Source organism: Nestor notabilis, unplaced genomic scaffold (assembly GCF_000696875.1).
Source record: "Nestor notabilis isolate BGI_N333 unplaced genomic scaffold, ASM69687v1 scaffold26353, whole genome shotgun sequence".
NCBI classification, from domain to species: Eukaryota; Metazoa; Chordata; class Aves; order Psittaciformes; family Psittacidae; genus Nestor; species Nestor notabilis.
The window spans coordinates 13,277-39,139 of record NW_009921907.1 but is presented as its reverse complement, the minus strand read 5'-3'; the positions used below and the strand labels follow the sequence as shown (position 1 = coordinate 39,139).

Genomic DNA, 25,863 nt, shown 5'->3' with positions numbered 1-25,863 from the left:
GTCCCTTCCCTGCCTCTGGGCCACCACGCACCCTGTTCTTTGTGGTGAAAAAGGGAATCCGCTTCGTTTTAAACCCCTCATCACTCCTGCAGGCCAAACAAAATGGTGACATGTTGAGAACTGGGCTGGAGCTTCATGCCCAGGACACTATGCAGTGCAGTCTGACCCTACTCAAGGCTGTGGGATTCATGGCACAGCTCTTACACATTCCTGTCTGGTTTTGAGAGATGGGATTGAAACCTGCTGAGCAATCACAGGGCTAGACTCCACCAACACTTGTCCAGGCCCAATGGTTTTCTTCTGGCAAATTAACAGAGCTCTGCAAGGCAGTGCTTTCAGCTCCCAGGGTGAGAGCACTTGACCCCCAGCTTTATGGGTGTCAAGGTTAAGTAGGTTGTCAAACAGCAAATTGAACAAGCTTCACGAGAAGCGCTGGAGAACCGACCTGCTGCCATTCCCTGCTCTCACCAGAGAGTCTCTGACAAGGTGACCCAACAACATGAGTCTGGAAATGCACCAAGACATTCAAAACCACAGTAATTTGTCTTTTGCAACTGACACAGCAATATAAGGACTCCAGAACACTTGCTGGACAGGCACCCAAATGAGAAGATACAAGTATGACACAATTCAATGCAGTTCTGGAGAAGATAAGGGACCTTTAACTCTATGATAAACATCCCTATTGTGATTTCTAAATAGAACACTATCACTCTTATATTGGATGACTTTATTAACATCAGTCTTAGAATCACAGAATGATAGAATTGTTTTGGTTGGAAATCATCTCTATGAACTTGCAGCTGGTTACACTTCCATTTCAAAACCAAAGATCTTTCATTTTCTCCAAAATAATACTCCCACATTACAAACTGCAGTCCAGCAGATGGTTTATGGTTAAGATATGCTCCCACAAACTGGTATGTGTAGTGCTGATTGACATCCTGGGCTAAAGACATTTCTACATGCTCTGAAATTGAACTGCCATTATCAGTAATCTATCCACTTAATAAATGATATAGTGTGCTAAATGCCTGAAGAATCAGTAAAGGATAATTCATCACTGTCACATACACACAATATACTTAGAGACATGGTATGTGGATATCAATGCCTTCTCTGCAGGTAATTAATTCACTACTGACACCCTTTGTATTACACCAGGGATTGGGTTTGCTATTATTTCTCCAGCTTTTGTTTTCTCAGACAAAATTTGAAAGAAACACTTACTTCCCAAGTTGGTTTTTTGAAAGATCCAGTGATTTAAGTTGTTTGCAATTCCACTTATCTTGTGGAGGCAACGTAACTAACTGGTTTCCCAGCAGCTTCAGGGACACCAAAGCCTAAAAGAGGAACAGCCTAGAGTTAGAAGTCAGAGTCCGTCAAATGCAAAGAAAGAGGTTTTTTAACATGGGTCTTAAATAACAGAAACATGAAGAAAAGCACATTTTATTCATCAGAACATCCTGTCCGTGCTGCCTAGCATGCAAACATTTCCTTCTTGTTTCCAGCAAGTATATTTTCTGCATGAAGCAACACCATTAGTTCGGGTAGATTATTGGTCTACTTGCTGACAGATGCACTTGGAAACAACCCATCTTAAGAGGACATTTGACTTTTAGTGAGGAAACCTTTCCAAGTAGAAAAGAACAGTGTGATTTACCTACACAGTATGCCACATATGAATGAGAAGTATTATATATGTGTGTAAGTAAGTGTCAGAGTGGGCTTGCACCCGTTGTGCGTGCATAAAATCACTGTGCAAAATGTGAACTAGTGAACACAAGGAAAATTTGTAATTGCTTTGTTATTACATGTCTATTAAAATGGGAAGGATTTATATTAACTTTGCAATATTTCATAGAACCCTAGAATGGTTTGAGTTGTAAAGAACCTTACTGCTCATCATTCTAACTCCCTGCCACAGGCAGGGACACCCTCCACTAGACCAGGTTGCTCAGTTTAGACAAGTTACCCATTACTTTCTGTTTTCTTCACACCAGAGAGAGATTTCAAAAACAAGAAGTGAAGCTGATGAACACCACACAGTTAACACCATACAGATAGGACTCAGCTGCAAATACCATGAATAAGGTTAACCACAAACTCTCCTTTAAATTTAACTGACATATAAAAGAAAAAAATGCAGTTCCCATTCAGCTTTTTAAAGTTTATGCCCTTCCATCTGCCCTTGAAAATAACATCTAGGCTTAAATGATCATTTTCATTTGGTTGAAAATCCAGTTTCCCACTGAAAAAACAGTCTTCTAAATAGAGTTTCCAACCAGGTTCATTCTGCAAGTCCCCCCCTATGAAAACTGAGATAAACAGAACATCAGCTGAATTATCTTGTGCCACAAGTACAGCCATATTAATGAATTATACCCCATGGAAATGATGTTTTACCAGCAGAGACTTCAGCTTCAAGTGTGTTAGATGTTTTATGTGCTCCACATAATATAAAAGGTTTATGTCCCTTTCATTAAGCAGGATTAACAATGTCTCACTAAGCCAGTCTGTTGGCCTTCCTCCCCTTTTCTCAGATTGGAAAAAGATGAGGTATCCATGTGACATCAGCCACGGACAACCAGCAGCTGCCGGAATGGCCATTGCCATGCGAAACGCTCCCTCTAGTGATGAGAGAGGGGCAGCGCGGCGCCTTGGTGGGAAGGTAGAGCAAGATGTCAAACTGCAGATACAGAGTGAACCACCTTTTGGCTTGGAAAACCGGGCAAACTATATAAACCCCGCCTGCCACTTGAGTCTTGACAGCCAACGCTTTTAGCACCGTTAGTCTTCCACTGGCTCGAGCGTCCCATTGGAAGGAAGACCCAGTCCTCCCTTAGCACCTGGCAACAAGCTCTCTCCAGTATCAGCATGGGGCTGGTCAATGACAATGCTTCAGACTTGTCTGAAATATCCCTGAGCAGAGGGCAGGAGAAAAGGGAGGCTACACGTTCTAGAATTAGCACCAACTTTGTTCTGCGTGGTCTGCCTGCAGTGCTTCATTTGCAGTCAACTGTGTCCATGTTACATGTCCCCCACAAAAGCTGACAAAGGCCAAGGTCCAGGAGAGCTGAGGACCTGGTGAGATTACATGTAATGCTTATGTGCCTGCTCCATCAGGGGAAAATCAGTGACTTTCAGCTGGCTGGGGCTTTTCATGACTTTAATTCTGGAGATCACCAGTCCTTGGTTTGCAATTGCCTCTTCTCTCTCAACTCTAACTTCTCCATTTTTGCTGCCTTTCAGGAAAAGAATGGCACTATTTAAGACAGCCAAAGCTTCAAAGATAACTTTGAAGAGAGACCATCAGCAGGGATTGTACTGAGGTCTTCTCTGACACCCTGTACTGATGGCCTTCACATCCCTCTGCAGCCCCCGAGTAGTGGCACCCAAGGAAATGTGCCCTTGAAGCACCATCTAGTGTTTAATATCTGTCATGGTAGCTCCTACCCACCAGGCTTATTTTTAATGCATTCAGATAAAAACAAGTTTTGGAGACAGTAGGTCACAGGATTCGTTCTATTTCATGAGAAATGCCAATTGAAAACAAATGGTTACCAGAAAACAAAGTCAAATCTGCAGGGATCACTAAAAGGAACTGTGGAGCAAACGACCCTCAGCCTCTTCTTCCAGACAGAAGCACGAGGCACCTTTGCAGCAGAGATCTGCACATGGATATGAACCATCACTTTTGCATCCTTCCTAGTGATGCTAGCAGTGAAAATCATGAAACTTCTGCATAAAGATTTGCCTCTGCTTCTATCTCCATGGCACTGAGTTTCACAATCTGGGAGGGAAGCTTGGAGGAAACCCCCAAGTTCTGTTTGGTTTCATGTTGAACCATGTGAAGCCACAAGTTCTGAAGAATTCTGAAGTAAAACTATGGATCTCTGATGTCCACTGGCAAGAATTATTTAGCCTACAAGCTTAGAGATGCCAACTAGCATCATCGAGGGCATTCAAACATCCTATTTTCAGCATAGAAAGACTACTCTTTACTTACGCAACACTGGTGTGCTGGAGTAAGAAAAAACACATTTGTGAGCACACTTGAGTACATCTATTTATCAGTAGTTGGAGCTGGCAGCTACAATGCAGTAGTTGTCTTCCAAACTGTGCTCCCAAAATCTGAAAACCACAGACATCCAGAGAGTTCTCAGAAGACCTGTGTCAAAAGCTGGATACCATATCACACTGGACATGGGTCTGAATGGGGTCATTCAGGGGGTTACGGGCTGCTCAGAGACTCTGTGCAATTGCTGTCTTCACCAACTCAACAGAGCAGGTAGTCTCCTATCTTAACCTGGCAGCCACTGCTATGACTTCAAGGTCTGAGTAGGTATTAAGTACTGTGAAGTAGGAAGAAATGACACTTACTTCAAGCTGGAAGAGTCCTGGTGGAACTTCTTTTAGCGAGTTCTCAGAAAAATCCACTTCTCTGAGATGATTTTTCCAGAAAACAGTCAATGCATCAGGCAGGAATTCCAGTGAGTTTCTAGATGCTTTACAACATTTCTGGAAAACATAAAAGAAAAGAAAACTTATAGAGTAGTAATAATCTCTTTAAATAATGAGGTAGATCAGGTGTCACATGTTTAAGGCATTCATACATTCATTCTAGGTGATCTCTTTAGATATCATGATGTAGATAAATTACTGTGCATGCAGGCCCATAGGATTTGCTGAGGAGATTCACTTGATAGACAAACTCTTTGGTGGGCAAAAAGTATTTTGAAAGTTAATTTGAATGTTATCCCCATTTGCTTTTCAACCACAAACACTTCAGCAAAGTACACTGTTCTCCTGCTATCCCTGTAGTAATGAGGAATAAAGACACAGAGATGGGTGGATATGGATGCCCTAATCAGCCATGGGTTTGGGCAGTTAACTTTGAATGAAGGCTGAGTGTTCCATAAATGACCCTAACAATAATTCTGCTCATATGAACTGTAAGGAAAATTAATACATCCATATAAGACGCGTTTATAGAAGTTTTCCACCAATGCCATCAACATGGTGAGAACACAGTAGAACCTCAGAAATACTTGACCTGAGCCCCATAAACTGAATTGGGCAGGGGCACTCCTACAGAAACAGAGCAGCTTTTTAGCCTAAAACATCTGATAGCTTTTTAAGCATCACAGTATAGTTTTTGTATTATTTAAACAGCTTTTTCAGCCTCTGATTCTGTCAGAGCTGTTTCACTTACCAAGGGGCAGGCCCAGGGATCTGGAAACACTTTCAGCTGATTTCTGGAAACATTCAGTATGTTTAGGGACTTGAAGCAGTATAGAAAAACCGTTGGAAGTTCCACCAACCTGTTGTCAGAGATGTCAAACTCCTGCAGCTTCCTTAACCCAATCCAATTAGTTGCTAGAAAACACAAAACATTGTGGACTTGGTGTAAGCTTGAGAGCAGTCTGATCCAGCAAGATGCTGCGTACTTGCTAGATTAAGAGCAAAAGGATCTCATGAGCGTCAAAACACAACCAGGCCTTTTCATGTACTTTGGACAAAAGACCAAGAGATGCTAAGCATCCCTAGCTAATACTGTCTTTAAATCATTATTATAACAGTTTAGGGTTCTCCCTTACAGACCTGGCCTTGAAATGTAAGCATAACACTGGACTGTACATACTGGTTTCCTCATCAAATAACTTCTCCATATAGTTTTTGGAAGCGATGAGTTTTCTAAGGTTTTTAAGATGTAGAAATCCAGAAGGGAGAGTAGACAGCCTGTTGCTGGATACATCGACCTCAAGTAACCTGTGAATACAGAAGATACTCAGTCAGGCATCAGTAAAACGCTAGCAAAGACTTCTGTTGCCATAGACATGTATTTTACCAGGACAGATTTAGATCTGAATGAAAGCAGCTGGAATGTACTCTCACAAGGCAAAGCAAAAAACACTATTTAGAAAATTAACCCTTGAGGGAGCAGACAGAAGCGGTCTGGATAAACAGCAGGTCAGATAACTGATACCAGCCAGCAAATGCCAATCTGAGTCAGGTCAGGGCTTAGACTTAGAGGAGTGGGGCTCACCAGAACTGGAGAAAAGCAGAAGCAATGTGAGGCAGTACAGGAATAAAAGTCCCTGCGACTGTCTTGACAACTAACTTGGGGACACTGAGAATGCAGAAAGGCAAATCTTAACTTAAACCTTGCAGCAGACAGAAAATAAGCCAAGAAGCTCCTGCATATGCCCTTCTCTCACGCAGGATCACACAAGCACATTGACTCCTGTGCACCTACCCTCTGCACAGGTTCAGTTTGCTGTAGGCATTGAGCACACACACCTTGTACATATAATTTCATCGGATGACTGGACACTGGGTAACTCTGTGAGCTGGTTGTCAGCCAGGCTGAGCTTCCTGAGGTTTATCAGGCCCCATGGGATCACGGATGGAAGGGAGACCAGGCAGTTGGCAGAGAGATCAAGCTCAGTTATCTGACAGGAGATATCAATCAGCCAGTCCAGATCCACCCAGGGCAGCTTGAGGTTTGACCAGTTCACACACAAAACCTGTATGTATCAAAGAAAAAGAAAGCCACATAGTAAAACCCCAGTTGCTCTCAGCCTGTGTTACACGACTGGGAATCTGGCAGATCAGAGCACAGACCATAAACATTTTGCTCACTTTCCAATCTGCTTCTATGAATTAAAGTGACTCAGAGATGAAATCATGCCTGGATATCAGCAGCTTCCACCATATATAGCTGCTCCATGATCTCACTCCAAAGACCACGAGCAAGCACAAGCAGGGGGCCTGGATTTCTTCACCAGTCCATACACCAGCCCCAGTGTGTCCCACCAGCAGTGAGTTGCCTGAAACCAGATTCTCATCTGAGAGCTGAACAGACTCTAACAGGTTGTTCATCCAACAATGTGCAGTGAGTTTCCATGGGGCTGGGTTCCCTGCCCCACAGGATGCATTCACACCCTACACTAGCAGCACAGTGTTGACATATCATGGAAACCACCCTAAATCCAGACCCTGCAGCCCAAACTCCACTCTGTCTCTTGGACATGGTCTGTACTGCTGCTCAGATCTACAAGGGACTCTGAACACCAGGAAGATCCAGAGAAACTCCTGTGGAGCATTCAGCCTCTGAAATACAGATCACAGAATCAAAGAATGGTTGGGGCTGGAAGGGATCTCTAGACATTATCTAGCCCAACCCTACTGCTAAAGCAGGTTCACTTAGAGCAGGTTGTACATCACCTCCAGGCAAGCTTTGAATATCTACAGAGAAGGAGACTCCACAATGTCTCTGGGAAGCCTCTTCCAGTGCTGTCACCCTCAAAGCAAAGATCATTGCTTGTGCACCTGTAGAGAGGACAGGGACAGATCTGCTGAGTGTCGTAATGACTTCCTAGGAGGAGGCCTGCTGCTGGGATAATTAACGTATGCCCAAGCACTGCTTTTCCATCTTAAACCTTCCACAAGCAGCCAAACCATCCTGGGGAAGGTTCAGCTTTTGCAAAGGAACATCTGTGAAAGGCAAGGAAAAGCAAACACCCTCTTGTAAACCATTTCTAAACACTGGAAATTTGCTCAGTATCATTTACAACATATTTCAGTTAAGACACATGATTCGGGCAGTTGCCTCCACCTCCCTTTTAGATAATGTTCTGCTGCTTTTGACAGTAAGATGAGGAAGTGTCTTTATTCTCTTTTGGAAAAACAACAGAAGCTGTTATGAAAGGCATAAGTCTTGTTTCAGGCTCCAGCTTAGACAGAAGAAAACACAAACACATAATGGTCATTAATGCAAGTAAACAACCCAAGGCTTCATTTTCAAGATCACTTCATTGTGTTCCAGTGGGATCTATGTTCCAAAATACACATTTTTAAAATGTTAGTCCCAAAATGTTTTCACAACCTCAGTGGTTTTGACTTAATTCATCCCAAAGACAGCCTCAGTGAAGTGATCCGCAGTTCTCCACCAGGAGGCAGCAAGGACACAATAGCAATTTAATTGTTTTCCAATGCCCAGTATTTAGTACTTAAGACTCTTAAACCCCAAATTTAAAGTTAAAAGGAATATATTTTGGGAAGAGAAAGAAAGCAAAGGGAATCAAAGGTTTATTTTAAATGCTTATCTGAGACTCAGAATTCCAAATAATGTAGATCACACAGTTTGAGTATCTAGGAGAATGGAATAAAGGGTAAGCACAAACAGTTGCACTTTATAGAAACTGATAGTAGTTGTACTTAGTGTAGATACAGTGCTTTTCAAATGTTCACTAGTGAAGCCTCGAGACAGCCCTGCAAATAGGAATGGAAACACTATGCCCATTGTATCAACTGGGGAAACGGAGGCAGAGAGCACAAGCTGTTTGTCTAATGCTCCATTCTCCATCCTGCCATAAGGCATCCATATAAAACAGCAAGCCAGCAGCAACAAGAAACCAAATCAAGCAGAGTATCCACTGCTATAGCACAGGATACAGTACTAATGGGAGTTACACTGCAAAGCTTTCATGCTGGCACTGAACATATTCTGCTTTACTGCTGGATTTTCCAAGCCTGCATATTTAACAGCTTCCTGCTCACAAACTCTTGGTTTAATTCTGTATGTAGTTGTCTGCAATTTTCTCCCACCTTTAACAGCCCAAGAGCTGTTGACACCACTGGACAGCAATCAGCTGTGAGTTATGGTAACAGAGAGCATGAACACACAGGTCAGATCCCCTTTTCCTCCCTAGCCACCCCACACTTCAGGAGCCATGTGGTACTGATGCCAAGGGACTGGGAGATCTTCCCAGCATGAGGAAACCTCACATTTGTGCTGAGACACCTGATCATTTTCTTCTGGTACCCTGAATTGCCCCAAAATCGCCTAACAGGCCGGATTCCTACATCAAAATAGGACATTAAAACAGGGTCAACACAGGAAAACAGCTCTACACTGCAACCAAAATCCTCAAGTAGGATTGACATCTGTCTGGCTACACACTCACACTTCCAGGGCACTACCCTGTCCTACAACATTAATTCTCTTCGTTTTGGAGAGGGAATTTTCAGGTGGTTTAGCTCCCGGGTAAGGTCACCAAAACCTGACTTACAATGGTACTGATGCAAGAGGAGGGAGGACCACATGGCTGAGGAGAGGGAAGCAGCATCACTGTAGCTCCATCCTAGATCAGCTAATATAAATACAGCTTAATCAGCAATGAAATTCTCTTACTGATGTCATTTATACTATATTGTGGTTTACAGTGATGCAAGCAACAGCCTCTTTATCTCAAGACAATTAAATCTCCATCATGACTTCTGCTAATACAGAAACAAAACCATCACTCTGACAGTGCTGGGTAAAATCCCATGTTCTGCATTAGCAAAACCACATACCACAAATCCCCTGGCCTAGGAAGGAGTCAGAAAGGGCCCAATCCCCAACTACTTGTGCTTCATGTAGATTTTTAGTAGGAATGGCCTCTTCAGGCTAAAGACAAAGGTGTAACAATGATCCAGCTACTGAAAGTATAATGCAAGCACAGTCTGCCTAAATATGTGAGAAATGTTTTAACAGGGAACCAACCATTTTAACAACTAACCTGAGCTGGAAACACACAGTTTCTCCTGATCTTTTCTTTCCAGGAATGACAATTTTTTCCAAAAGCTATGCTGAGACTCATCCGAAATGGGGGAAGAAGGGTTAAATCAGAATGAACAGGGGAAATAGAAACCTTTAGGCAGCAGTTCCAGAGGACACATCTATGGTCCTTCAGTCACACAGAGGATGCACAGAACCATACAGGCAGTGATGGGAACAAAGACCTGGAGAGCTGGCTTGCTCGGTTGGTTTCCTCCTCACAGGAGAAAGCAGGCTTTTGTGGTTGAGAGCCTGAATTCACACTCCAGAGCCCCACTGCATGACACCAGTCACTGTCTCAGTCTACCCAGACTCTGTTTGACAGTCCATCTGCCCTGGAAGGAGTAAAAATGCTCTACAGACTCTAAGGCCCTCCCTTCTCTTCCTGCTTAATTAAACTGCACCCAACAAAGCTGCAATTAAAAAGAATTAGAAGAAAAGAACTGATGGTGATTATCCCTTCACTCAGTTCCTTCTCTGTTCCAAGACAGTGCTCTTCACAGTGCAAAACAGAACTTGTCCTTGAGCATACCTACTCATGCAGTAATAAGAAGATCTGTAGCTTTTAGCAGGTGCAAGCAAGACCCTGCATCTCTGCTGTTTCCCATTTCAGACTGATACTCATCTCTATTTGGCATTTAGATTGCTGTGTATCATTTACCTCAAAAATGCAGAGCCATGGCCCCAGGGTATTTAATGTGATAGAAAGATACCTGAAGAATTCAGATAGTGACTTCTAAAACCACAGACAAGATTATGACATCCATCACTGGCACTGAACACAGCGGGGTAGGTGTCCCCATCTCCCAGGCAGCTTTTTGAATCTCAGCAGTAAGTGCCTTGCACTTAGTCCTCTTCCCCCTCTAGAGCCAAGGACTGACAGAGTCTCTTTTGAGTGCTGCAAACTCCAGCATCAGCCAAGCTCCTTCATCTAATGTAGCGACAGTGGACCAAACTCATCTTGGTGTTAGTAACCCTATGCCAGTGGAGCTACCTTAGGGATTTACTTGGCCCTGCAGTGAAAATGTAATTAAGTGAAAGAAAGCCTGACAGCAATGCCACAAAGAGAAGGGATTTCCTCCCCAATTCAATTATCTCCACTATCTTCCCTGAAAATCCTGTTTCTTTGATGCCAAAGGTCTACAATGCAGAAGTCATAAAGGCCAGTGATCAGCTCAGCCCTTCTCCATTTGGCAGTGGCTGGTGAGCTCTGTGAGAGACAGTGTTCAGAAGCTGTTAGCTCCTGGGCACAGCCTGACTCTGGGCAGCTTACTGCTCTTCAGAAGGGCAAGGAAAACCTCTGTGGTCTTCCCTCTCCTGCCAAAGAAAGGATTTCTCAATACAAGTCCCGAAAACTAAATGGAAATACTCTACTGCAGTGATGTCAGGGGTTGCACTGAGGGACACAGGGACTGGAAGTTGTGCAGAGGCAAGAAACCCCACTGCTCTTGGGCAAATGATGAACTTTAAATACGAAAAATATTTACTTGGATTTGAGATGACTTGGTAGGTGATTAAAAAGGCTGTTGTACATTTCTTCTAAGTGACATGACATGCCGCAACAGAACCTCACTCTTGCCATAGACAGGATATTCTGAGGACAGTGATCCAACTCCTCCATCAATAATGCTGCTGTTAATCTTGAGTGGAACTGCTGCAGATTTCTTCACTGTAACTGAGATTATCCAGGCAGTGAATATAGAAATCAGAGGTGGATCACACACACACACACACACACAGATGTTTGTATGCTTGTGCATAAAATTCTTTGCAAAACATTTCCTCTTTCCTGGTCTGTAATGGAGAAATGACTCTCTCTCATACTGCACACACTGTAAAGTTACATGTATCTCCATGCTGATGACACCTATCAGAGACTGGACTCTGTGCCCTGCCACTCTACTGCAGGGAGTCTTTTGGGCATTTGTTACCAGTTCCTGTAAAAAAGGAGCGCTTCCTCTCGTTAGCAAGACAGTGGTTTGCTGTGGGGGTAAATTTATGCCAGAAAGAAAAAAAACAGGTATTAGAAAAATGAGATGTAACTCCTCATGGGTCAGAAAGGGCAGCACTGCAGAGTGCAATGACTGCCTGGAAGGTGTGGCACTAAACCGAGCTCTCCAACCACATTTTATGCATAGCTGGTAGCATTCACTGCTGAGAAATCAACCGGAGGCCAACCGTGCAGTGTTTTCACTCAGAGATAGCACAGATGGGACAAACCCTTTGGAAGTTCTGGGCTCATTCTGAAACGGTTTGTGCTCAGTCTGCCCCATCCAAGAGGAGAGACTTTCTGACACTCAGCTGCCTGCCATGTCCATCGCAGCCTCTGCACGATGACTCTTTGCTTCCTCCCAGTGCAAAATGCATCACAGCACTTGCACAAGGAGACTTGCATTCATGAACCTTATGAGATATGAAGAAAGCACTGAGGAAGTTTGTTTGCAGCTGCCACAAAGTTGTCCTTTAAAATCTTATCAGAGTGTGTGGCAGTCACTTCCCAGAGATCTGAGCTCTGCAGACAAACTGGGACAAACCTTCCTGCAATTTGGCGCAGCCTGCCAAAATGAATTCAAAGAGAATGCATTAAATAAGCCAACATATTAAAATAAACAGCTACTAAAAGAATCAAAGTCAAGTTCCTGGGTCTGTTTTGGGTTGGTTTTTTTTTCTCTTTGTTTTTAAATCCAGACCTTTCTGGCAGTTAGCTATTTCAAGGCTGCTCTCATCTTCACTCAGGGTGTGACAACAGCAAAGCTGAGTCACTTTTACAGCAGCTAGGTTAAATATTGCCAGCAAGTTCACATGGAAAACAGACCTCTTCGCTGTGACTCAGACATTTTTTCCAAGTTTATGGTTGGAACTAGATGATCTTAAGGTCCTTTCCAATCCTAACCTATGATTCTACGATTCAAGTTGAATTATCCAGTTAGTTGGAATCTTCTTTTTCTTCGAGAAGGCACGTAGTTTCATCAGCTCTTATCCAGAAACATCTAGGATTCAGCTTCCTATCCTTTACCTGTCAATGAAACTAAGATTCCCACAGGGAGGGCTCTAAATCTGCTGATGGAACCTAATGAAGTCAAGCTCATATATGTGGCCTAACATTCACAGTGTTGTCAGGAATCCAGCAAGACAGGACTTTGGCAGGAAAACAGAGAATGGAGAAGTCTGTAAAACCATGAAAACCTCTCTGCTTATTTTTACTTCACAGCAAAGCAGAATCAACACTCCAAATGTTACGAGCTGAGCAAACAGAAACTCAACCGGCAACGGGATTCACGCAGACAGAGCCTTGATCAAAAATTCACTCACAATTTTTCACTGCAGAATTTTTATGACCTAATGAAAACTATTGAAAGCTCAGGGCTCTAATGCTCCTCTTCAGTGTCAGTTGATCTACAGACTAAGGGGAAAACCAGAAAATGCCTGATAACAAAATTGATGGATAACAGTAGAAGTAATATGAAATACTATGTGCTTCCCTATAAAGAAGTAACTGTGTGTGCTGAGACATTTTTCAGTTCTGAATAAAGGACACTTGGATAATAGAGATTAAGAGAATGAAGAACATAGCGTAGTTATATAAATAAATGTGATAATGATGACATGTAGTAATACCCTGCATGAAAACAGTGACTCATCTGTAGATCTCAAAGCACCTTCATCATGTATTAAGCCTTCTAACGGCTATAAGATGTGAGGAGTTTTAAATCTCCCCACTTTACAGTGGAAGAAAGAGATGCAAACGAATTACCAAAATTGTCAAAAGGCTTTAAGTGGCTAAGTAGCTAACAGAGCTCTTGCCAACCTAAAAATGCTTCAATTGCTTTTTGTTGGCCTTGGTTTCCCATCAAAAACCATTTGTGTGGAACAAGCTCAGCTCAACTAATATGATGTAATCACACACGATCCTTCCCATGCTGCTCCAGAAAGCCAGATCTGCCCCGAGCAAGTGACAGTAAAGGCTACCAGCCATCTTTTACTAAGAGGGTCTGAAGTAAGGAAGATATTTTGAACAGATGTGAGCTTGCTCTACTCATGTTCCATGTTAACAAAAAGCCACATGAGCCTATTTGTATGTGCTGTATCTGAGCTGATCAGATGCAGGAGAAGAGAAGGGTTTCCATGCTCAGCTCTGCACTATGGCATTACCTTACAACCAGAATCCACAGCAGAAACCTAAATGAAGTGATTATCCTAGAGTCACAGAGGAAACCTGTGGCAGTGCTTATTTCTCTGGAAGACTTTGAGCACAAACTCCATGTTTCCTTTCCACAGCATATACCTGGTTCATACACTGATGTTGAAATTGCCAAGTGGAAGCTGCAATTAGGCTCTTAGCTGAGAGGAAGAATCACCAGCCACATGGTACCCAAAGACAAATATCAATTATTAACATAATACTCCTTTAAAAGAGCATCTCTTCAGACAGATAAATGGCTACTTACTGTTTTTGCTGGAGCACTACCTGGTAGTGGGCTTGTCTCAATGAAATACTTCCTCAGAAGGTGTTTGCTGGATTCGGGACTGTCCATCAGAATGTAGGAACAAAAGAAAGCTCCATTCCGTAACAAAAACACAGCTACATCTTCATTCCCTTTAGAAGAAAGCAGATTCTCTTTTCACTTCTTCTCATATAAATGAACCAATAAGGAGCTGAACAGAAATCCTGGGAAATAATCACTTCTGAAAAAAGCCAAGGGGGTGTGCAAAAAGGAAACTGAACTTTATAAAGACTGTTTCCTCCAGTGATAGGATTTAGTTTGGTCAAACTGAGACAGCAAAACACTATGTGAAAGCGCTGGCCCAGGCTTGCTCTTTTTTCCCCCCATCTTATTAATCTATACACACAGCTGTGCTTTGAAATGTAAATTATTCAGCCTAAATAAAGCATGTGTGCCAGAGTGTTCGTAACAATAATGCTTTTACTTGCAAGGTTTCTATTTTTGAGAGGTCTTTTCCCTAGGAGTCTACAGAGGAATGTTCAGCCCCTCAGTATTTCCAGTAATCTAACTTAAGAAGGCCCTGACTTAAATCTGGCTAAGTCAGAATACTCAGAGCCAATTTTATTTCATTTATCCCACTGGAAATCCAGGACAATTCCAGGCAAGCCAGTCCACACTAATCCCTTCCTAGATGTGAACAACTCAGCCCATTCTTTAAAAGACATTAGAGAAGGAGGAAAGTTTTGAAGCATGCACATACATACCTGCCTTTATAGCAGCATAAAGGGGCAACCGGATAAGAACTGGAAACTCATTCTTCCTGACTGCACAGCTCTCTGGGTCAGCACTGTATGCACGAATTAGGAGTTTCACTATGTCCAAATGTCCCTGCTGGCAGGCTATGGCCAGCATCCAGTTCAGGAGTTGCTGGCAAGTACTAGGACCTACTGAAAAGAGACAGCATTTGACTCGGTTGATGCCACCAGGCTGTGATGTACAAGAGTCATCCACAAATAATGGCTGTGCAAAAGGTGCAGGGTGAAGCCCCTGAGGACAAAGGAGCAGACTGCACTGCAAGAGTGTGTTACAGAAGAGCCCTAAGTTGGTGAGGCACAAAGTTTTCAGCTTTGCTTAATTGTTCTTCATTACCTACCAGGCTAATGGGTGAACTTTGACTGTCCCTGATCTAAGCATCCATAAGCTAGCAACAGTGAAGGTTCTCAGGATGCCTGCTAGGCCACCAGCAGGAAAAAAGACAAACATCAAATCCCAAACAGAGGTGACAAGGAATGACCAGGACTGTCTTTGCCTCCAAGGACAACAGGCCTATTCAAACAGATATTAGATCCAAACATCTAAGATAGGCCACTTTGTCCAAGTTCATGAGAGGGAATTCAAATGAGGAAAACCTGTTGACTTTTCACACTAATGGATGAACAAAACAAAAATAAATGTTTCACATGACACAAGATAATCGTTTCAGTTTGTTTCCACTGCAACCTAAAGTCTCCCACAAAAAAATAATTTCCCTCTCTTTGAAATACTTAATTTTGGGTGAATTCTTTACTACCAATCCATTAGTTAGACATTAGACAAATGTCATTTAAGGCTAAAAACTAAAGTACCATGTTCTGATTTCTGCATGAATTTGCTAATGTTTTAGTCATCCCCAAACTGCTTATTTTGCTGAATTAATGTTTTACAGTAGGACACTGCTTTCCTTTAGGCATACATAATTCTGTGCCTGTAACTAACTGCCCATGACAGGATTATTTCTGCTAACAATAAGCAGTCCTCAAATCTTCCCTGATTCACGATATCACCTCCATTTACTTTACAAATTCATATCCCCTTTGAAATGCTCACAGAAACATCCCCAAGCCCAAGTTTACATGCCAGCTTCTGGGGGTGTTTTTGCAGTTTCTCCATGTGGAAATTACATTGCTCTTTCCATTCTTAACAACCTGACTTAATCACTCACTCTCATGCTACCAAAACCAGGCTCCACATCAGCTGTACGCCACAAGAAGCTCACACTAAGCCAGAGAGAATCATTGCAGTGCATCAGCCAAACTGCAAATTAATGCAAGTTATTCCTAAGCCCTGGGATTGGTTTCTATGTAACTTCCCAGGGAAATGAACAGAAAGTACTGCATAAAAACTTCTGAAAGCTGCTGTTTGGATAGAGCACCTCCCCTGATCCCCTGAAGCACGAGTTGAAGGGAATTTGGTCAGTTCTAAGCTGAGCTAAGTTTCCAGAAACTACTTAAGTCACTTTTCATTACTGAAAGTACTATATTAATATAATTTATTTTTTCCTACTAGGTTACAAACCCACTGTTGTTCAGCCTCCTTTCTGGCCGAAGGAAATATTACATTTAATTGCATTCCCCAAACTGGAAGGTTTCTTTTCTTATTAGTGCTCTAACTGTTTAAGAACACTGAAAAAGCAGGTTTCCCAACAAGTAATTCCTGTTCTCACTGAGGTGAGTGGCAACTACATAGCTCCAGTGAGGAGCTAGAGCTATTTCAGGTCAAATGTCGCAGAGGCTCAGCTCAGCTGCTGCAGTTGGTCTGATGTCAAGAAGCATTTTGCTCTGGCTGCTGTGCAGGACCACCAGACCCTGAATCCATAGAGGGTTCCACTAAGAAGCAGGTGTGATGCCCTACATCAAGAGAGCAACAGTTCCTGGTCATGACTCAGAGTAATGCTTTTCTCTCTGCCCTCACAGCTACTCTAAGAGTTATGTCCAGGTCCAAAAATGTCTCTGTTCTGCTATAAAATAATTCATAATAAAATTTAATTAAAATATTATGATTCTAGAGAAGAAATCCCCCCTCACAGTCAGAACAGGATGCCAACAAGAGAGCATGCAGCACATTGCCAGCTGTGCACCCAAACTGTTAACTAGCCAGCCAGTCATGCTGCACTCGCACTCCCAGCTCCACTGTGTTTGCTGGATCAGCAGAGTGGGATGATGCTGCTTCCTGAAAATCTCTTCATTTCTCTGTAGGGTCTGGGATGTTGCCCAGCTGTGCAGGCTGATGGGAATGAATTGCCTAAATGGCATCTTCCTCCACTTCAAATTTGCAAACAGGGAATATTTTTATGCATGTGTTTTTCCCCCACAGGGAAAGTTTCCTTCAAACACAGCAGAGATGAGATCCCTCCTTGCACTTTCCCAGGACTTAGCCCCTCCCCTTTCAAGGAATGTGGAAAAAACAGATGCCTGCTTGAAGCTACTGCACACAGCTACCAACAGGTCTGAGGAAAGGCAGAGGCAACCCAAAAGCTTACCACGCAAGGAATCCAGCAGCTCCTTCACAATGTCCTTGTGTCCAAAATATGCAGCCACCACAGCTGCGTTGTCATCATTAGGTTCTGTTGGTAACACCACTAATGCTTCCTTCAGTAAATACCTCACCGCCTGCAGATCTCCATATGCTGCTGCAATACCTAAAAGCTGACACTGGCAAAGAAAATACAGCAAAATACATTTTCTGTAAAGGGAGTGGGCGGAGGAAGAGAGCACTTTGAGAGCTATGTATCTATTTGTGCCCGTGTAAATACGTACCCACTGTAACCAAGAATGTCATAAACACTAGTAGCCATTATAAGCATAAAGAGTAGGCTCCAAGGGAGGACTCTGAAGGCAGAAGCTGGTGCAGAGAACATAGTTCCAAACACAAGCAGCAAGAACTTCCCAGGAGGCCACTGACCATCTTTGCATTGATGGGGGAAACACATTTTTTGCCAAGTCTGTGAATTGCTTCCTCTTTATGTATTTCCCTGTTTTAGTGGCCACAGCACTGGCAACCCTCCTCGCACAGCCTCCTGTTCCTAAATACACTGTTCCATGGGGTCTGTCTCTGATCACTGCTTTCAAGGGCAAATACTGTCTCTGAGCAAGTGTTTCTGACACAACCACCCATGCACGGGACCCTGCAGTGCCAACATAACATATACACCTGAATGCATTTTCTGCATGAGAAATGATGGAAGGCAGCAGCTTGGCATATTGGTTTCTTTCCCAACACAATTTGAGAAAGTGCAGTAACCTAACCCTACCTTTTCCACTTGCAGTGCAGTCTCCTCACATGACAACTTAATCAACTCTTGGGCCTTACTGGTGTCTCCAGCTTTGTAAGCATCCTGAATGCTTTCTGTCACAGGTGTCTGAATGACAGAGACTCCGCCAACTGTGGACTGTTTGCCACCCATGTCCACAGTTCCTGCAGTAGAAATTGAAAAGAGGGGTCAAGAAGTACCTGTTCATTACTCATGTACAGCTGCAACATCAGTGCATCCTGGCAACAAAAAAAAGGGGGTGAATTATTGTCAGTAGAATATTTACTGCACGCAACTAACAATGAAAAAGGAGAAACCTGAACACTTGGTTGCCTGATAAAACAAAGTGGTAACATGGTAAAGTACTTTCCAATAGGAACATGAAACTAACAGGGACAGCGAGTTCCCCAATTGCTCCCAGAGGTGGTTTCCAAAACACGATATGAAAGCTCACACAGACAGACATGTAGGCTCTGCAGCAGCCCACCACACTCCACCTCCTGCTGCAGGAACTAGGGAAGGGAAGAGCTTACATGAGACTGGCACCTGCAGCACTTCTGAAGCAGCAAGGAGCCTGCATGACCTGCAAAGCAATTCTGGCATTAACTTCACTTCAGTCACACTTCACCTCCTGACAACAGCCTAATAGAAGCCCACCGTCCTTCTCCAGCATTTTCAACCAGAGCTTTATACACCTCAATGATCATGAAAGAAAAGAAATTGGGAATATTTTCACTCTGGGAATGAGAGTAAAAGATTATCCAAGATGTCCAGTGATCAATCCTCTAGAATCTCCTAGGCTAGACTTCCTTTTTTAAATGCTGTTAGGAGCCAGAAGAGCTTTTACATGTCAAAGATTAAAAGCCGCAAGCCATTAGAGAAGATGTTTGTGGTGAAGATGAAGAGGCAGCCATGAAGTCTTACATCCACCCACCCCCAGCTACCAGGACAGGGAGAGCTGCAGGAAAGCCACTGAATTATGAGGTGTTCAGATCCACTCCTGAGCAACATGCAAGGCAGAGAAAAGCAGCACTTTTCACTTGAAAAGAGACCATTTCACACTCACTTTTTCCTGCTAAAACATTACTAATTACTATTGCTATTTGCAACTGGTTAAATAAAGCCTTTAAACCCACAGATTTTCATATATGTTAACTAGGATTATTCTTTTTCAATAGACAGCTATATCATACAGATCCTAGTTTAGTGAAGCATGGAAAAAGAAGTAAATTTGGACCAATCTGTATCTGTCAGTAAATATGTTTGAATAATGCAGTCTGAATCACCAACAGATTCTGACTAACGCTTCTCATCAATTATTTAAATGAAGCTCAAATCACTCAGACATTGGAGATGGCTCCAGAGATTTGTGCCATTAAAAGTGTGCCCACATCAATAACCTTTCTCAGATGATGCACAGCGTGTGAAGGACAAGCAGCATCAAGGCGTGAATGTGGTTCTACATTACAGCATAACAAAGAGCATCTCAGAGTTCACATAAAAAGGTGCAGTGCCTTCATAATTCCATAGCTTTAGGGGGTACATGGGCAAAGAAATTCATCCATTGGTCCAGTCTTTTAGAGCAGGCCACACACTGTAAGGGATCTTTAGGAATACTGAATATGATTTAATTCTCTTTTGAATGGACCAAAGGTAGGAAATGCAAATGATTCTTGGGCAAGTAACTGTTTAAAAGGTGACAGGAGAAAGAACTTTAAAGCAAAACAGTTCTTCAGTCTAAACAGCTCAGAACTGGACTAAGTAAAATCAACAAGTACAGATCCAAGCAAACACTGCAGTTACTGGAACTTTGCAGCCTCCTGCACTCAGTGTCCTGTGATGAAATCCTGAACCTAGACAGAAGCACTGGAATTCCCCTTGAAGGAAAAAAATGTCTCGCATCAGAGATACAAAACAGCTGGAAAGCTGAGCAGGAAGCCCTGCAAATCAGGGCTGACAGCCACAGCAACTTTAATCTTGTTCCTAAAGAAATGATGAAAGGAGGGACAAATTTTACTTCCTTCCAGCCTCAATCCTGATTTTAAGCACTATCACTCAAGTCCCCACATCTGCAGCCATTCTGCATTTAAAGGCACATCTTTCTGCCAAAGAAATGAGCAAGACCATCTTTCTTACTTAATTGTGGCCAGGGAAGGTGGAGGTATGAGTATCTTGTGGTCACAGATTCATTCAGGATCTGGGAGATGCTGGTGTCACTTCCTCATCTAATAGAGACCTCTCCAGCCAACCTCTCATGCACCCAGCACACCAGAGCTCTCCTTACAGGAGCATTTTCCACCTCTCCTACTGGAACTGCCCCACTGTGCAGGGATGAATACCAAATCAGTCGGCCAGGCAGCACAAGAAGGACCACAGTGTTGTTACTGAGGGAAGGAGGAACTCCACAAGCCAGACCCTAATGCCAAAACCACTTCTGTGTTTCACCAAATGACTACTTCACAAAACTACTTGGCTAATGTGTCATGCTTCCTCTTACAATTTTGGCCCCCTCAAAAGTCCTTTGTAGTGTAATGGCTCAGTTACAACTACTGCTACTATCACCACCATCTGGAAAACATGAGCTGGCTATCAACCATCACAGCCTGCTCGTGTATGTTAGGTGTAGACTCCCGGGCTCTCCAGGAATGGGAAGGTCACAGACAGTTGGCTTTAAGGAGTTCACATGCTCCCAGAATTAGCTGGCAGTTTAATCAGTCACTGACATTTTAATTTCAGTCCTTAAACTCAATTTTAGTCTTGTCTTTGGCAAATTTTTATTGAACTAACCAAAATCGCCCACTTTTGAACATCTGAACATCCATCAAACAGAAGTCAATAAAGCTTCACTGAATGTAAACAACCTGGACAATTCTACTGTTTGAAACCAATATATTTATATTTAAATACTCTGGCAGGAAGATAATGCTGCTCATCATTCAAGTTTCTTATGTAACTGTCACCAAAACTTCTCCCTATGATTGCCTTCTGCAGAGTAAATTGACCTCTTGCCTAAGACCTGAGGAAAAAAGCTGCCAAAGGTCTTCTGCACAAAGAGCACTTTGCAATTGAAGTAATACCAAGCCTGAAAAGAGCCAAACTGGTGAGACATGGAGAGGTAAAAAAAGCCTGCCCTCAACCAACAGCTGTACTCACACGATTTTGTCAACGTTAACTTGAGATTTCAGAGGTTAAATGGGAGAAGGTGAGCCATCCATTCCTAAGCTCCCAAAAAACACAGAAGGCATCCATGGCAAAGCTAAGCATCCCAATTAACAGAAGACTTCCTGGTTAACTTAGTAAGTGATATATTGACTTCTGAAACACAGATGGAAAATAGGAAGCAGCATGTTTCACAAGCTTAATTTGTACGCACCAGTAGGGAAAAAAAGTGAGGAAAACTATATTTTACTGGCTAAAGACTGTTTTATTTCTATGCGTTGCATGACTGAACTATCATCAGTACCGGCGTCCATGGAGGCTGGAAATAAAGTTTTGCCAATACATGTATCAGCCATTTTTAGCAGAAAACTGGGCTCAAATCCAAAGTTCTGCCTATGGTTTTAACCCTACAAATCTCACATTCTTCACCTGAGCTCTTTGTGGCTTCCATAATAGGGTCACCTCACTTGCATACAGCCTTGAACAACACGATATGAGAGCAACACTGAAGCTGAGTAATATTGAATCTCTCTTTATCATGTAACATGCTGAGCATCTAAGTCTGGGGGTAACAAAGCACTTTTAATTCTTAGATTGCACGGACTTAGGAACTGGCTTCTGCACTTTGCACAGCAGGGTCTGTGTTACTTTTGACAGTGCACATTGCTATATGCAAACAGCATAGCAAGTTATGATATTCTAGCAGTACTTCTTGGATATTCCTGTAATAAAAGGCTACTAGAAACACTGACCTTTGGAAATATTTCCCACTCTTGATTTTGATGTTTTATACTTTGGAAATGCCTCAAGTTTGGCTTTGCAGTAACAGCCTTTTACAAAAGTTATGGGCAAGACTCATTTTCTTCTAAAATACATTCCAATGGAAACAGAGGTTATCAATGAAACAAAGCAGAGTTATTTTATTGCCACTCAAAGGTTACAAGAGTAAAGAGCAACAGACTGCTGTTCCAGCTCAGAGAAACAAACCAAGTCTTAATAACGGATACAACCACGATTTCAGAGACCTATGTAGTTACATACTGTCTCAGGCCTTGTTATTACAGCAGGTGAAGAAAAAACAAACTGAAATCTCTAAACTGACAGTGCACGTTTTTCATTAAAAAGGTGAGGGCTTGCAGGTCAATGCTGTGAATCAGCAAATGGCTGCACAACGAAACAGCACACTGTAGAGATGATGATTACCTTTATATCCCAAATCACTGCATTCCTCTCTCTGACACATTAACTCACAGTTTGTATGTGTTACATTAGTCCCCTTGATAAGGCAGGAGTTCTTTGGCAACTAACTAGGATATTTTTATTTAGCAGAGAAAGACATGAGATGCTTAATGCAGGATAAGACAGGGTAGGAAGCTAACTTGCTCCAAAATAGAATTACAATAATAATAAAACTTTAACTGCTACTGACCTTGTCATAATGTGTGCAGGTATTTCCAGAGACGTGAGCAAATCAAGATGATGACTTTAACACAGCATCCCATTCAGTGATGCTCAATTAAGCTATTAATTCCTTGGACCGTTTGTCACCCACCTCTGCTTCAGCACAAGCAGCTCTTCCAGCGGCCACTGGATGTAATGTCTTTTGGCTGGCTGGCTGCTGCTTTGTCTGAACAAACAACTACATTTGAGCCTTGACAGTTATTTTCATCCCCATGGCCCATTACCATGAAATCCAAGCCTCTGGTTCAGAGAGGATCTGGGGATGGGGGTGGGCAGGGAGGCTGCCCCTCGGGGCTGAGCTCAGGCATTAATTCCTCAGCAGCCCCAGATGGCTACAGCTAACCTTTACCAGCTTAATCTTCTGCATTTTGACTCCTGAGTGCTGCCACAGAGCAAATAAAAAAATGGGACAGAGATGAGGTTTAAGAGGTGCTGAATATTTAAAGCCAAACCCCCCCAAAATGCTTAAAAACTCCCCAAGTGTTGCTGAATATTTTTCAATACTGCTATACAGAAGTTTTGGCCAGCTGGTTTGCAAAATTAACAGAAAGCCATGTTATTTCTGTCACAGACCCATGTATCTTCTGTTGCTTTGAGAAACTTCAGACTAATAAACTGAACAACAGCCGAGAGAAAGCCTCCAGTGATTTCAAAGGATGATGGATCTGTCCTACATTGTGCTTCCCACTTAGATGGGCAAGAAAAATGTTTCAATCCTCCGGAAATCTTTGAGATACTGAAAAATAATTCCCATCCCAAGCCTGGAAATCAAAAGAAAACCCTGGGATCTTTAATAAGAAAACCAGCCCAGAATCCTTCAAAGGAGGGTCCTGCAGCAGGAAGCCTATGATCTATCTCACCTTGTTCTCAGATTTAGGCAAAATACCTATGGCTCAAGCAATTCTGCTGTAAAATGTCCCTGGAAGGATTCAAAATCGGTCAGAACCACTTATAAACCTCACTGTCAGAAGACAAGGAAAGAAAGTTATTGTAAATCCAACCCAGAGGTAACAGCATGGCTTATATGGGAAATTCAGCATCCCCACTAGAAACTACACGAGAATTGGGCCATGTCCCTCTGACCCTGATTAATCTCTCTTCACAAGCAGTGAGACGTGCCAGCTTCTGGACAGCAGGAACCCTCCACATGCTTTTTCGGCTTATTTTTTGTGGTTCCATTTCACCCAAACATCCATTATTTCAGCTAATTAAAGGAGTGCCTCCACACCAAGATCTGCCTGCCAAGGCAGTGGAAAAGATGATGCACTGAGTACAAAAGACACCCGCATCTACAACATTGCTTATAATCAATGCTCGCTGCCCCAAAAGGAAACTTAATAATCCTACAAAAGCCCAGATCTGAAACACAGAAGAATGCTTCAAAGACAAAACTCCAGTACTGAAGGGATCTTTTTCACTTCTTATTGCATAATCTGCACTTATTTTTAAGTCCTTTACATGCCAGTACCACGCACACCAAGTGCTCATCTGCACTGAACATTTTCCATCGAGCATTCAGGATCCTGTAAAGGACATTCTGACAGTTTAGGTACAGCCATACAAAGTGACCAGTTATCACCAGAGTCACTGGAAATTTTCTATTTAGAGACACTCTTAACCTGCAAGGAAAAAAACATTTGCTAATGCAAACCTGAAAGGAAAATATTAAGTCCCAGATGGAAAAATGCTCTGGACTCCTGCCTTTTTAAGGGGTTCCAGAACTGAATTACGAAAACCAGATGCCTCCAAAGGCTTTAGCTCCACACTTACACAATCATTTCTCCATCATCCAGGACAATGGGGGAAGAGGGGACAGAAAAGCCCCGAATAGTAACAGCACTGACACTCAGCAGTGTTTAGGGGGCAGTATCACAGATGCCTGGATGGCTGCGTGAAGCTGTCTGTCTGTCTTTCTGCCACTGGGAGCACCGAGTCAGGGCTGAAAGGCTTTACCAGACCTGAGCAGGCTCCTGTATCTGTGCGTGTGTCTCCTAGATCCCTGGGACTCTGGAAACGACTTATATTGTCCAAGAAGTTAAATGAAACCGAGCTGGTTATTCTTTCTTTGCTGAAGTACAAAAAAGGCTACACAAAGGCATTACAAGGCAATGAGGTTAGAGAGAGCACAAAGGATTACACACTGGGATACGAGTCAGAGCAAACCCATCATGTCAGTGTGCAAATTACTTTGGAAAGAGAAATTTGGGATCACTAATGGTACCTGCAGCTATCAAGGGAAAAGGAACATGGGCTACTACATGTGATGGCCTCGGACATGGCTCTTCTCTTGCACTCTGCAACAGGACAGCTCTACCTTAGACATGGTGCTCCCCACTGACTGATTTCTTAAGTGCACACACCACTTCTACTGCCCTGAGCTACACCTGATGGAAGAGGGTCAGCAAGAGTGTGACCCTCACCACAGAACCAGAGCAGAGGCAGCTCATGAGCACTGTGACTAGGCTCTGGGGGCTGCAGCCAGCTTCTTATGTGCTGATAAACCCCACACAAATTCCCGTCTGGCCGCGCATATAGCACATAAGGCTCCCACTGCTCCCCATCCCACCTTTAGCTGCACCCTCTCCATTTATAGAGTCTCCTTAGCTGCAAGAGATAACACCAAGGCAACCACCACATCCCAAATGGCAGCAGCGACAGCAAACACAGGGCTGCCGCCGCCTCCTCCTCCTCCTCTCTCTTCACCTTCCCACTTCCCACCCAGTGGCTGGGTACTGAACACAAGCAGGCAGCCGTTCGCTAACCCTGCCCTCTCCAGCTTACCAGCACCATGAACTGGGCTGTTGTTGATGACAGTGATGGTTTTGCTCCCTCCACTGATACAAGTGTCAGGTCTAAGCAGTTTCACATAGACATTTTCACCCCTTTTGAACTGTAGGTGCACTTGGAGCACCAGTGGCCACAACACATTTGTCAGTGGTCAGATTGTCTCATCACCCCGGTAGACACGGTGCAGGGAAGCAATGGGGCAGGGATGACCTCTGGCAAGCACAGGGCAAAGGCTGGCTCTTGCAAAGAAAGGGGATGCCCCCAGTAGTGCTCTCTCTGGGGTGCAAAGGATCACGAAAGCCCACAGAGAACATGAATGGTGTTGAATTCCACCC

The 25,863-nt window shown here is 43.1% G+C and overlaps 1 protein-coding gene across 1 annotated transcript in view; it reads right to left on the bottom strand.

Moving 5' to 3' along the window:
• The window catches only part of LRRK1 (leucine-rich repeat kinase 1), a 73,866-nt gene that overhangs the window by 37,492 nt on the left and 10,511 nt on the right, over positions 1-25,863 (bottom strand). The window contains exons 2-11 of the mRNA XM_010011361.1: positions 18,122-18,285; positions 17,351-17,522; positions 14,817-14,996; positions 14,056-14,204; positions 6,304-6,530; positions 5,645-5,772; positions 5,216-5,379; positions 4,384-4,521; positions 1,231-1,343; positions 13-86 (exon numbers count right to left, since the gene is read on the bottom strand). Of these exons, the coding sequence (XP_010009663.1) occupies positions 13-86; positions 1,231-1,343; positions 4,384-4,521; positions 5,216-5,379; positions 5,645-5,772; positions 6,304-6,530; positions 14,056-14,204; positions 14,817-14,996; positions 17,351-17,522; positions 18,122-18,285 (1,509 nt within the window). The remainder of the gene's footprint in view (positions 1-12; positions 87-1,230; positions 1,344-4,383; positions 4,522-5,215; positions 5,380-5,644; positions 5,773-6,303; positions 6,531-14,055; positions 14,205-14,816; positions 14,997-17,350; positions 17,523-18,121; positions 18,286-25,863) is intronic.